Source organism: Astyanax mexicanus, chromosome 20, assembly GCF_023375975.1.
Source record: "Astyanax mexicanus isolate ESR-SI-001 chromosome 20, AstMex3_surface, whole genome shotgun sequence".
NCBI classification, from domain to species: Eukaryota; Metazoa; Chordata; class Actinopteri; order Characiformes; family Acestrorhamphidae; genus Astyanax; species Astyanax mexicanus.
The window spans coordinates 5,345,021-5,359,293 of record NC_064427.1 but is presented as its reverse complement, the minus strand read 5'-3'; the positions used below and the strand labels follow the sequence as shown (position 1 = coordinate 5,359,293).

The 14,273-nt window shown below is 36.8% G+C and overlaps 2 protein-coding genes across 6 annotated transcripts in view; both read right to left on the bottom strand.

Annotated features, from left to right (window-relative positions):
• The window catches only part of ksr1a (kinase suppressor of ras 1a), a 60,470-nt gene extending 53,641 nt beyond the window's left edge, over positions 1 to 6,829 (bottom strand). For 2 of the 4 annotated variants that reach the window (XM_022680974.2, XM_022680975.2), the window contains exon 1: positions 2,930 to 3,301. In XM_022680974.2, the coding sequence (XP_022536695.2) occupies positions 2,930 to 3,211 (282 nt within the window). In that variant the 5' untranslated portion in view covers positions 3,212 to 3,301. Of the gene's footprint in view, positions 1 to 2,929; positions 3,303 to 6,738 lie in introns of those variants that run through there. The other 2 variants (XM_022680976.2, XM_022680973.2) reach the window with 2 other exon arrangements.
• A 3,477-nt stretch (positions 6,830 to 10,306) lies between these two features.
• Positions 10,307 to 14,273, bottom strand: part of cuedc1a (CUE domain containing 1a) — a 40,759-nt gene continuing 36,792 nt past the window's right edge. For both annotated transcript variants that reach the window (XM_022680971.2, XM_022680972.2), the window contains one exon: positions 10,307 to 13,348. In XM_022680971.2, coding sequence (XP_022536692.2) covers position 13,348 — 1 coding nt within the window. In that variant the 3' untranslated portion in view covers positions 10,307 to 13,347. The remainder of the gene's footprint in view (positions 13,349 to 14,273) is intronic.

The window sequence follows — 14,273 nt, the reverse complement described above, 5'->3', positions numbered from 1 at the left end:
ACTATAAATCATTTTTGTTGCTACATTTTACGACATTTATCGCTATGATAAAAGTTAAAACATGAACATAAGAACATAAAGCACATTTTTAGTTATGTTAAAATTGTGCAAAACTCGCAGAACAGTGGAAGCACAGCGTATCAATGCTACATCCCTACAAATACTCCGGAAAGTACAATTATCCCATCCAATCCCAAAAATACTCATCCACTCCAAAGATGACCCTAATATATATACATTTAAGCTACAAAAGCTAGCACCAAAAGCTAATAAACACAGAAAGCTACGCAGTCTGGCTATGGCTATGTTGCTATGTTGCTAGCGCTGATGCTAAATTAGCAAACACTTCTCTATAATAGGAGGTTTTACAGGCAGTAATATCCAAAATATCTCAATTAACCATAAAGTAAGAGCATAAAATGTAAAAAAAAAAAAAAAAAAAAAACACACACAAAACTCCGGTCACCATGTCAGCCATGCCATAACCCTATTCATTGATATACAGTATGAATAGGGTTAGTGTGCTAAGGTGCTATGAGGCTTCTCATGTATGTATTTATCCTACTTGGTGCCATTATTCACAGTTCGATGCACTCTGCTGTGCAGCACAGTGTCTGTTGTGTGTGTGTGCGTGTGTGTGTGTGTGTAGCAGAAAATAACCCCATGACACAACTGCACTGTGAGAATGAGTGTGTGTTCACCATAACACCAGGACACAATAATAAAACAAACACAGTGTGCAAACGTGTGCTCAGCATAAACTAGTACTGCACTCATAGTCCCAAATATAGGGTTCTACAATCATTCTTCTACGATGCTATTGAACCATTGCTTAATGACGGACAAGAACCATTTAATCATCCATCAAACTATTAATGCATTTGAATGGGTATTTAAGTTGTCACAGTGCTAAATTGAACCATTTTGCAAATTAAAAAACGTTTCTCTCATTTTGAGTCATGGATGGTTTTTTGTTGATTTTTTTACATGCATTTAAGTAGTTTTTGAGTTGTATTGTAAAGAGGAACCTTATAGAACCATATTTTGCCATGTGCTTAGTACAAAGTAATTAACCAAATGGTAGTAGTGGAACCCTGTTTTAATGACAGGCACCTAATTTTGATGAATAACCATTTAGGAATTTAAATGTTTTGTAGTTGCACAGTTTTCTATATAAGAATCAGTAGAACCCTTTCTAAGGCAATTCAGCAAAAATGCAGTAAGTTCAGCACAAAATAGCACTAAAATTAGATTTGTTAGTGCATTTTAGAGTTGCATGGTTTTATATAGAAGAACCCTACAGAGCCCTTTTTTAAAAGAACTTTGCAGAACCCATAAATGCAATGTATGTTTTGCACAAAGTCAGTAGCACTAAAAGGTACCTTGTTGAGCTGCATGGTCCTATGAAGAAGAAACATACAGAATCCTATTTTTAAGGATGCAATGTTTTCAACTCAAAGTAGCACTATAACAGGATTTTGTAGTGCATTTTTGTGTTGCATGGTTCTCTACAGAAGAACCCTCTTTTTTTAAAGGTGCAGCACAAAGTTTTCAATTGCGTGGTTCTATTTAAAAGAACTTTGCAGTGTGTACAGCACAAATGCAATGCGTGTTATTCACAATGTTAGTAGCACTAAAAGAGATACCTTGTTGAGTTGCAAGGTCCTATTAAGAAGACCCATGCATAATCCTATTTATAATGCAATGCATTCAGCACAAATGCATTGCATTCAGCACAAATGCATTGCATTCAGCGCAAAGTAGCAGTAAAATTAGATTACGTAGTGCATTTTTTCATTGCCTGGTTCTATGTTGTAGAAATCCTCCAGAGCTCTCTTTTTTAAAGCTGTACAGCACAAATGCATTGTGTTCAGCACAAAGTTGCATTAAATTAGATTTCGAAGTGCATTTTTTCATGTATCCTTGAGTTGCGTGGTTCTATACAGAAGAACCCTGCAGAAATCTATTTTTATGGGTTTTCAGCACAAATGAAATGCATGTTCTGCACAAAGTTAGTAGCACTAAAAAGAGATACCTTGTTGAGCTCATTGGTCCTATTAAGAAAAACCATGCATAATCCAATTTATAATGCAATGCATTTAGCACAAATGCAATATTATGCAGTGCATTTTTGCATTTTTACGGGGTCTTTATATAGTAGAATCCTCAAAAGCCCTTTTTTAAAGCTGTACAGGAAAAATGACACTAAAAAAATTAATGTTAGGGCATTTTTGAAGTTGCATGGTTCTATATAGTTAAACCCTACAGAGGCCTCTTTTTAAGCCGCATTTTCTGCACAAAGTTAGTAGCACTAAAAATAGCTGCAAGGTCCTATTAAGAGGAACCATGCATAACCCTATTTATAATGCAATGCATTCAGCACAAAGTAGCACTAACGTGAGATTATGTAGTTCATTTTTGCCTTTTTTTACGTGGTTCTATACAGTAAAAAATTATCCAATCCTTGTACAGGCTGTAATAGATAAAAAAGCACTAAATGAAATTTGTTAGTGCATTTTTGAGCTGCATGTTTCTTTATATAGCAGAACCCTGAAGAACCTTCTTTTTCTTTTTATAAGGCTGTACAGCACAAATGCAGTGTATTGAGCACAGAGCAGCCCCATAGCCCAGCTGCAGAGTGCGTGCATCAGTAAACAGCATCAGCAGAAAATAGGAGAGAGAGAGAGAGAGCTAAAGCCCTGACTGCAGCCCAGCAGCAGCAGCAGCAGCAGCCATGCACGAGGCTGAGGGGGGCAGCATGGGGCAGATAGAGATACAGAGAGAGAGGGAATGAAGGAGAGAGTGAATAGTAAAAGAGACAGAGAGAGAGAATGAGGGAGAAACTGAGGGCCATGCATGCACCCTGCTCTGATCTGACAACCCCCCCCTCTACCCCATCAGCCCCCCCCCCCCCCCCTCCCTGCTGTACCTCCAGGGTGCGGATCTCGTGCTGGGTGAGGTCGTTGGTGGCGGCGCATTTGGTGCGCAGCCCCTGCAGGCTGGAGATGGAGATCTCGATCATGTTCTGGAGGAGCTGGCACTGGTGCAGCGCGGCCGTGGAGGTGGCGGTGGCCGCCGCATCCCTGTCCGGCCGCTCCTCATCGCTCTCCACCACCATCGTCCCTCCGCGCGCAGAGCCGCACTGCATCCCCTCAGCATCGAGACACAAAATAAAACACACGGGGAAAAAACGGCGCACCGAAACGCGCATGCACGGAGCCGTCACACTCACGCACGGACGCACGCTCGCTCGCGCACGCGCGCACACGCGCCCGCTCGGTCACATACACACTCGCAGGCGTGTATTATATTATACGCGCGCTCTCTTTCTCTCTCTCTCTCTCTCTCTCTCGAGCTTTCGCGCGCGCGAGCCCCTGCGCTGGATGCAGCACACGACTCGTGTTGTGACTCGGCGCCTTCTCTAAAAAAAATAAAATATATAAATATAAAACTGTGTACACTGTACAAATATATACATAGAAATAAATTCAAAATATAACAATAAAAGCCAAAAAAACACACACAATTTCGTACATGCGACGAAGCTTTGTTCATTTATCTATTTCATTTTATTATTTAATTTTTATTTATCTATCTATCCCCCTCCCCAACCGACCGTCTGTCAGCTGGCTGGGAGAAACGGCGTAGGGTCCCGCAGTGCACGATGGGAAATGTAGTCCCTCCGCACGCTTGGCTTCAAAAAACAAACCAGCTGCGCACAAAGAACGATATAATAAAAACATAAAAAAGTCTACATTAAACAAAACAATATGTGAAACTTATCATATACTATAGCATAAAAAAGTGAATAGCATCTAATGGGAACAAAAGCAACAATATGGAAACTACATATTTGGCAAAGATAATGTTTGAAGGCAGGTAAAATTGAAAAATTGACAAATTTACGAACTGTAATGTTTAAATTAGAGGTTGTTGACACGATGCTATACTGTGTATGTGATAAAGCACTTGAAACACTTCAGAATGCAGTTTAAATGTTCACACAATGGTAATTAAGTAAACTTTGAAAAATAACCACCATATTCACAGAAGTGAGCTTTTGTTTTACTAAACATATGTTTTATATGATTATACATGACCAAGATTGAGCCTGAGCTCGGCAGATTTGTACATCAGTTTAGGTGTAGATAAAATTAAATTGTAAATAAAATTGTGAAATATAAAGGATAGATTGAGTTTTTTTGCTTGCTGTTTTAAATAACTGGTGAGGAAGAGAAGAGTTCTGAATGTCACAAAGTCAAACATTGTATCTCTCAGGTATTCCTGGGATAGATTGGGTCAGAACACCAGCATGTTCACATTCAGCTATATAAAATACAGACGTGCAAATGCACACACACAGCTTGTCTACCCCTTCTAGAGAAATATTTCCAAAAGAATAGGACAATGGAGCAGATAAATATGAAACTTTCCCAATGCCAGGCAGTATAGAGCTGTGAAACTGTGTTCTCTGGTATGATGGTGATCCATCCAATACCTTTGTGATGAGTTGGGGAGTTACGGATACTCACAGCAATGCTCCAGAATTTAGTAGCCTTTTTTTCAAAAGTAGATTAGAAAAGTAGACTTCCTCCAACAAAATCTGAATAAACTGTGAACGATAAACATGTGTCCATATATTAAATTAAATACAATAAAAAAATAAATAAAGACATTTTCTGATTTTTAAGCTTTTTGAAACCCTGAATATATAGAATTAATATAGAATTAAATATAATATATGATATTGTCTTATTGATATTGACAGTCGTGTACAACAGGTTCTAATTAGGCCTTCAGATGAGTAAATTATTGCAAGAGTGAGAGAGAAAGAGAGTGAGAAACAGAAGACAGTAAGAGAGGGAGGGAGGGAGGGAGGGAGGGTGGTTGGGGTTTTTTGGGACACGCTGACAGTGTTGCCGTGGCAGATATTTCTCATCTCTGTGAAGGTGTGATGTTCTCCCATATTAAACGTTCCCGTCTCAGTGCTGAGTCACTCTCCAAGTATTGCCTCTCACTCCATCTGTCCCTCAGCGAACACTGTGTCTCAGAAAGGCCTCGCTGCCTCTCTGTGAGCCGGATCACGCCAAAACACAGTTTCTGCTCTCTAACTGTACTGTATTCTCCTGCTGTCACCAAAACCACATATCTCCAGTCCTGCAGAACCCTGAGTCATCTATCTAGTACTAACTACAGGCAACACAGTGACAGAGTGAACCTCCAAAAAACAGCAGATGAATGATTTTTGCATTACATACTGTTTCAGCATCATTTTAGCATATAATGTCACAATATGCACTTGACTTTTTTATTTTACTCCAACATTGGAGACACAAAGTGCATTAATGTGAATTGCATTATGATATTATGACTGGTGTTTCTAATGAAAATGTTTATTTTTTATATAAAAATATTGCATAATGTATGTATGTATGTATGTATGTAACTCAAGTTGTTGATGGGGTGTCCTTGATGTAAACAGATTGTTATTAAACATATTTAGTATCTACAATGAATTATTCACTATCCACTATTAATTATTCAGTAATTACTATGAATTGTTCACTATTCACTACGAATTCTTTAGTATCTATTATGAAATATTCAGTCACCTCAGTTACTACTTTAAAATTTTCAGTATCTACTATAAATATATTTGTCAGTATCCTCTATGAATTATTCAGTTACTGCAATTCATTATTTAGTTACTACTATGAATTATTCAGTATCCATTATGAGTTATTTACTGTAACTATAAATTATGCAGCACCTACTGAGAAATCCCCGGTATCCACTATAAATTTATTCTTCAGTATCCTCTGTGAATTATTCTTTTACTGCAATTCATTATTTAGTTCTTCAAAATAAAATCTACTTATAACTCCTCAATGTCCACAATGAATTGTTTAGTTAATGCTTAGAATCATTACCACTATACAATTTTATTTATTTTGTATATGCTATGAATTATTCATATGCACTATGCATCATTCAGTACCCACTATGAATTATGAAAGCCCTATTCTGATTTATTTAGTGTCCACTGTGCATTATTTAGTTACTACTATGAAACGTTCAGTAACTACAACACAATAGATCAATGAATAAATGAAATTAGGATTTATAGTATTATTTATAAAACAGGTTTAGTAGTGTAGGGATTAAAATGTTACTACTATGTTCTGACATGACGTAAAAGTAGAAAAAGTAGAAAAAGTAACACAACAAACAAACAAAGCAAATGTACTCAAACAAGAGTGTGCTAAGCTGCAAAATCCTTCACTATTCAGAAAACAAACAATCATATAATCTACATTATTACAGTATTGGACCAAAATTTCACATGTTAAACTCAGATGCTTTGGTAAGGACTACACCTACTGGGGTCTGCTGGTATTACCAGCCGCAATTCTCTGATTTTAGCATAATCTGTTTTGCAGCCACACATATTTTATAGTCTTCTAAAAGTGCTAACCTTATTTTAAAAACATTACAACTTAAGCAAAATGAGATTTTGAAATTATATGATTGTGAGCAAAACTGCAAGTATAGAATAAAGAACAAATAAACGAATTATGCTTCACTATTATGTAGAAAGGGAAAGGCCCATAGAGGGTCATTCCCACACAAAGAGTTGGATATTGAGATGCTGTCTGGTTGTATATACAATATGCCCTTCCTCCAAACACCCTCTATCTAAATGACTAAGTTGCCACTAAAATTCTCCAGTTCCCTCACCTGCAGGATGTGCAGGATGTCCCCCACGAGCATCAGAAGAGGCCGCAGTGTCCAGAGACTGACCGTCTGCGTGAATACAGCCCCTCGTCTAGACCTGAGAGGGATTCGCTTGGGCTAACCTCACCATGCCTTTGAGGCCAAGCCGAGGTTGTGAGCCTTAAGGCTTCAAATCCAATTAATGCAACGTGCACAACAAGCAGCTACAATACACACACTGTCTGCAGTGCAGTGCAGTGTGCAGTCTTTTAGACTACAGGACATTGTAATTGGTGCAAATGCCTTTATTAACATCAGAAAACTAGAAAAGCTGATGCATTAAGTTGCTATTTTAGATAGGACTCGATGAATGGGATGCTATTAAGTCTCTGTAATACCAACAAATGCAATTTTACTGGCCACTTTTAATGCTGACTCTATATATAAAAAGGATAAATGTATCCATTTAGAAACACCACAGGAAATGGTTCGCAGAATCACAGTATTCTGATATCATAAACATGAGTAAAGGAAATGTTTTCCTTTGAACAACTTTGGAGCCTCTAAGGTGACATCATATAAAAAAAAAAAATAATAATAATAAATAAATAAATAAATAAATAAATAAATGTGTGGCCACTACTTATTAAGGCATGAGCATGAGATCCTAATGTGTGTTATTAAGGCGTCATATTGTTAACAACCCCTGAGAGCTGCTTTGTTAGCTGTGAAAAAAAGTACCTTGTGGCAAAGCCTTAATGGCTATAATTTATTTCAAACTTGTTCTTACACCTTAATTATCTTGTTCCCATGCCTTTTTTTGTTTACATGATGTCAAAACACAGTCATTTATGACTTCCTCCTATCTATACTCTCAAACATTTAAGATGTCATGGCTAGGACAGCTGTCCTTAGCCCACTCCTTGTCCACTGGGGTTCCCCAGGGCTCTGTACTGGGACCCCTTTCTTTTTTCCATATGCAACTTCTTCTCTAGGTCAGGTTATCCGCTCACATGGGTTCTCCTATCGTTGCTTTGCTGATGACACCCAGCTCTATTTTTCATTCCTACCCACCTTTAACAAAGTAACAACTTCTACCCTCATTTCCTTCTTTCTCTTCTTTCCTCTTCTATCCCACTGTTCCGCTTTGGCCTCCTTTAGGCCCTGTCAAAAAAAAAATATTATTATTTTTTTTTACCTATGTCCTCTATTGCTAAATAATTGAAAGTCTCTTTGGATAAAAGCATACACTACATGTAATTTAATGTAATGCAATGTAATGTCACCCTAACGATGACCCCTGCCACTACTGTGCAGAAAACTACCAATGATATTTGCATTTTCAATAATTTCCTTTTTCATTAATTATCAGATAAAGGTGGGGGGAGTGATACAGGCTGCTCTAAAACATGGTCTACAGTCAGTAATTTAACACCCCTAAACACACCTGCACTGTAATATAGGTGTTTCTGATTAAATGGTGTACCTAATAAACCAGCTCACCTAATCTATACGCCATTCCCCTGCGTACAGTCTGAATCCTGCAGGCCGCGCAGCCATTGGCCAGGCCTCGGGTCACATTTCAGCCTGCAGGAATCTCTCTCTGCATCACAGCGGAGTAAATTGGATTGAGGGAATATGATAGTCTGTCCCCTGATGACTGAAAGCACCTGAGACAAGCAGCTTTGTGTGCATTCCTGCTTACCACCACCAGAATCTAACCTACCACCAGCAGCAGCAGCAGGGCTCAGGTACACTCATTATCACACTCAGCTCTCAGGGTCAGCTACTGTTTTATCCTATAAACAACCATAATAGATCAATAGATACATATACTATAGTGTTTATTAATATGAATTATGGCTGAGTGAAATGACAAGCGATATGTTTAAGAGAAATTTTGATAAGCGATATGCCATGATATAACTGGACCTGTAACAGTAATAACATAATTGGCTTATTGTACAATATATAAACATAACCTCAATTATTTTTCATTAACCTCAGTGAGCTTATGAACTTCTTAGAAAGAAGAATTCTTTAATGTGAATAAACCAGTATACCATCAGATTTTTTTGCATTTATGTTTTATTTAATTATTATTTATTAGTATATTTCAAAATAAATATTCTTAATTATTAGATTAAGAATTGTTAGTTTCTCTTTAAAAGAGTACAATTGTTTCATTGTGGTATAATAACAAACACTCATTATACAAATGGCATAATAATAATCTTAAATTCAATTTTATCCTTTATCACAACTATTTCTGGAATAATTTATTGTTCCCACAAAAATAGTTATTGTGACAGGCCTACAAATAATAAATAATTTTACCACCATAACCATGCATATTGCATATTTAATTAGTAAACACTTTCACTGAATTATATTGTTTGAGATGGTGAAATAAATTTATTATGCTGCTCTTTTTAATTAATTTAAATGGTTCTATGGCATAATTATTACACTTTAGGAATCTCTTTAGGAAACCAAACCATTTCCAAACAAGCCATGCATGGTATTTTGCAACAGTTGTACCATATACAGATGGTCAAGTATAATGATATATACATACATTTATACAAACATAAATGCCCTAGGCTCTAATCTAAATCCATTATAAATATAGTTGTGGTCAGAAATATATATGTACATATATATATGGCAAGACTTGGGATGCTAGTAAGTCTCTGTAACACCAACAAATGCACAAATGCATATTTAATGGTTATTTTAATGCTGAAACTATATATAAAAAGGATAAATTGATACCTTTTTTTAAACACCACCAGAAATGGTTCATTTTCTGGTCGTGGTTCAAATGACATGTTTTCCTTTGAATGAGCATCATAAATGGCAAGAATTTGGTTTTTAGTGCATTCTTTGAGGAAGAAGAACAAGGTTCTTGCAGAATTCTGGTATCTAATGGTATTTAATCACTCTTTGTAGAAGGTAGGGTTTAATTATATGTGTTCTGTGTAAATGTTAAACACAGTCTGCATATATTCTGATATATTTGAAGTCTGGACTTTGGGAAGGCTAGTCTGCTGTGCACCTGCTGTGTGTGTTTAATGTCTTTACATATATTAGTGTTTCAGCAGAGCAGATAAAAACAGCTTGCTGTCAGTTAAAGCTCTGGTCTTTAGTTCCACCTGCTGGATGTATGAATTTACTGCAGCTTTAATGACTAAAGCCTTCTCACATTAACATGCACACTCTGCATTCTCCAGATCTGGAATACCATCTTTTAGAAACTCTGTGAAGTTTAGTACTTTTCTTCTTTTTCTCCAAACGCTTTATTCCTCCTTTTCTGTTCCCTACTGTACCGTAACTGTAAAATAACACTTAGTGTAAGAAAGACACTAAACATAAATGGATTTCATTGTTACTGTATAATTATATTACACCTTAGCAGCAACCACAGCAAAGTACCACAGCAGCCCCATGTGGCTAGCCAACTTTTGCCTCCCATTTATTCCTATGGTAAAAAAAAATGGCACTTAGAAAACATTTATCTGATCAAAAAGTTGCAAACAAACAAGCAACTGATAACTGGTAATCTAGTGACAAAAAAAACACAAAAATCAGCTTGCTTTCCAAAAGATCATTTAATTGAATTGATTTTCATTTAATTTCATATAATTTAATAATAAGTAAGAAAGAGCTGAATTCATCTAAGTAGACCATCTGTACAGAAGAGGCAACAGTAAGTGTGACGGAATGACGATGAGGATTTACAACAGGGAGAAGAGCTCCAGTTCAGTCTGGTGACCAACGCTGCTGTGGCCCATTCACACTGAAGTACCATATGAAGACATATGGAGAGTTGAGGACATATCTGAGGAGGCTTCACCGAACCCAACAAGAGTGAAGATGCAGACAAGAAGGGACAGAAGAAAGGGCAGCTTTGGTAATACACGGATGAGCCAAAACTTAACTATTCAAAGATAAAGCAAATAACATTGTTATTATAAGTAATAGTTTAACAGCAATTATTGTAACAACAATCTACAGATGAAGTGAATAACGTTGTAGTAACATTGACTATTGTAACAGCGATTGTTGTAACAGCAATTGTTTGTAACAGCAATTGTTGTAACAACAACCCACAGATGATGCAAATAACGTTGTTTTAACAGTGGTTGTTATAACAGAAATTGTAAAAACAACCAACAGGTGAAGTGAATAAAGTTTTTGTAACAGCGATTGTTGCAACAGCAATTGTTATAACAACAACCAACAGATAAAGCGAATAACATTTTAACAGTGGTTGTTGTAACAGAAATTGTAACAACAACCCACAAGTGTAATGTTGTTAAAGTGATGGTTGTAATAGAGGTTGTTTTAACAGTGAGGGTTGTATCAGCGATTGTTGTAAAACAACCCATTGATGAAGCAAATAACATTTTTGAAATAGTCACTGTTGTAACAGCAACTGTTGTAACAGCAACTGTTGTAACAGAAATTGTAACAACCTACTGAGGAAGTGAATAACATAGTTGTAACAGCAACTGTTGTAACAGCAACTGTTGTAAAACAACTCATAGATGAAGCAAATAACATTTTTGAAATAGTCATTGTCGTAACAGCAACTGTTGTAACAGCAATTGTAACAGAAATTTAACAACAACCTACTGATGAAGGGAATACCATTGTTGTAACAGCAACTGTTGTAACAGCTACTGTTGTAAGAGCACATGTTGTAACAGCAACTGTTGTAAAACAACCCATAGATGAAGCAAATTAAATTTTTGAAATAGTCATTGTTGTAACAGCAACTGTTGTAACAGCGATTGTTGTAACAGAAATTGTAACAACAACCTACTGATGAAGTGAATAACATTTTGTAACAGCAACTGTTGTAAAACAACCCATAGCTGAAGCAAATGACATTTTTGAAATAATCATTGTAACATCAATTGCTGTAGCCTCAGAACATAGAATGGTCTGGGATGTACGTTTGATGTCAACTGAACTGTCAATTCTTGTACTCAACAGGATTTGGTGAAATGGGCAGTGGGAAGCCACTCTGACAGGGAACAAATTGTTTTGTCCAGGATTGACCAGGGTTGAGGTTTTTCCAAACCTGTGGTCTCCTGGTCATCTTGTGGTGAGCACCAGCTGAACTACTGAGTGGTCTGAGGGGGTACTGGTCTAGAACCAAGCAATGAATGCTATCCTGTCTGCTTTCTATGCACCATGTTGACAGACAGGTACCTGTGTACCCTCTTCCTGTGAGGGGCGCTGGAATGTCAAGTCCACTCTGAAGTCTACTTTAGAGGATCTGATGGAACATCCTGGTGAAAGACACCATAAATACCAGGACCAGAGTTATTCAGACTGAGCTATTTTGGCAGCATGTTGAGGAAGGACAGCATACTAGGCATTATGTTTTGGCTCATCTGTGTATATACACTCATTGACAAAAATAATAATGCACCAAGAGTGAGTTGTTGGATTCCAATAAAACTGTATAATTGAGAGATGCTATAGTCTCCTTTTTGGTGCCTGGATGAACGATTGGATACGGATGGGAGTGGAAGCATACAGGCATATTTATCCACACATGTTGCAGCTGGGCCTGTAGATCCTGCATACTCGTAGATTGGTGAAGCTTGCATCCCAGCTGGTCTTATAAATTCTCAATTGGCAATAGATCTGGTGATTATCCTACAGAAAACTGCCATTGCCAATGTACTGCTTATATTATCAGTATCACGAGGCAGAATTGAAGTTGGAAGATTTTTTTTGTTTGTGACTCCACTGCAAATAAAGACAATTAACTGTCTGCTAACTGTCCAAAATGTCTTGAGGTGCATTGTAGAGGCTTCTCCAACAGTCAACAATCTCTGACCAAGAGGTACACCACCAAAATGTAGTCTCTCTTTTTATTGGTTGGCAGGGGAAGGACTTTTATGCCCTCTTGTGGCAAAACCCATCATCTAATCAGATGACACCTGTAATCATTTACGTATCTGCCCAAAACACATCTGCATGCCCAGCTTTGTGCCAATTTAGGGTGCGTTTCTTTTTTCCGTCAATGAGTGTACATATATAAATACACATGTTAAAACACTGATGATACATAGGAAGCAAGTGGTCATTTGAATGCTCCTGAGTTTAGACGCAGAGAACTGTTGCAGAGAATGTGCTCGCTGTGGCGAACATGTAGGAGGAGTTTGTGCTTGTAGGTGGAGTCCTGAGTCTCAGCACAAATGAGACACTGATCAGCACATTAGCCCCCTTTCAGAAATTGACCAGAAATAAGCCCCCCAATAACGATACCTGAACCTGGCCACAAGGGAGCGCTAGACTAAACAGTCAACACTGAGCCGCTAGAATCATGAAGACAACAACACCCATCTAAATGCGCTGAGTTCATGATCCGGGTGAACTTAAGTCATTATCACAAGGTGCAAATAAATGAGAGTCCTAAGCGGAGGATGGGTTTCCTTGTCGTCTGGCTTGTTAACGTGACACTTAGCGCAGTGTCTTCAGCTAACGCCACCCTTTTTGGTTGAGCATGGCTCCAAGACCCAATCGGACTCGCTGCACGCCGATACGGATGATGAGGGGGAGGGGCAAGACTGTCCCACCATCACGAACGACGGCAGTGGTGTGGAAACAAAATCTGCAGAAGATACAGACAAGACAATTATAATAAGGGTGATGAAATTTGAAAAAAACGTAACATTATGATTGAAGATACTGGTTTAATATCACTATATGTTATACACTATATATATTTAATTCTGACATTTATTTAAACCATAGGAATAAAAAAACAAGATATCTGAAGTGTTTTATAACCAGCTCTGCACACTGAAAAAAGTTATGCGTAAAATTTACTAAAAAAGTTTCACAACTTTCTGCATTTGCTTTTTTTAAGAAAAATTACAGAGAAATTTAAATCACTCGGTTTCAAGACTTAAATGTTACATAGAGTAAATAAGTGAACCAAACATTTATTTTTGCTGAATAAATCCTTTCTTTTAGTAACCTTTACCTAATTTCTGCATACAATATTACCTAATTACAATTACCTACTTTATATAATATTACTCAAATTGTTTATGATACATACTATATTATAATTCCTAAAATTTAAATATTTTTAGTTAAAACACACATATTACACTGTCTCAACACATGGATGGCATGTAATACGTTCTTTTTAGTATATAAGAATATTTACAAAATACAATACAATACAATTTACAAAATAAATCATTGAGATTATGTAAATATTTGAATGTGTTTTTAACAAAAAAACGATTTATAATAATATTGTATAAATTAAGTCATTATAATTAGGTAATATTGTATGCAGAAATGAAGTAAAGTTTACTAAAAGAAAGGATTGACTGAAGTTCAGTTCACTTATTTACTCTATGTAAACATTTAATTATTGAAACCGAGATGAAGTTACTTAAATTTTTACTGAAATTAAATGTACTTAAAAAAAGGCAAATGAAAAAAGTTGCCAAACTTATTTTAAGTAAATTTTATGTATCATGTTTTTCAGTGCAGACTGATCAGAACTTTGCAGATGCTGA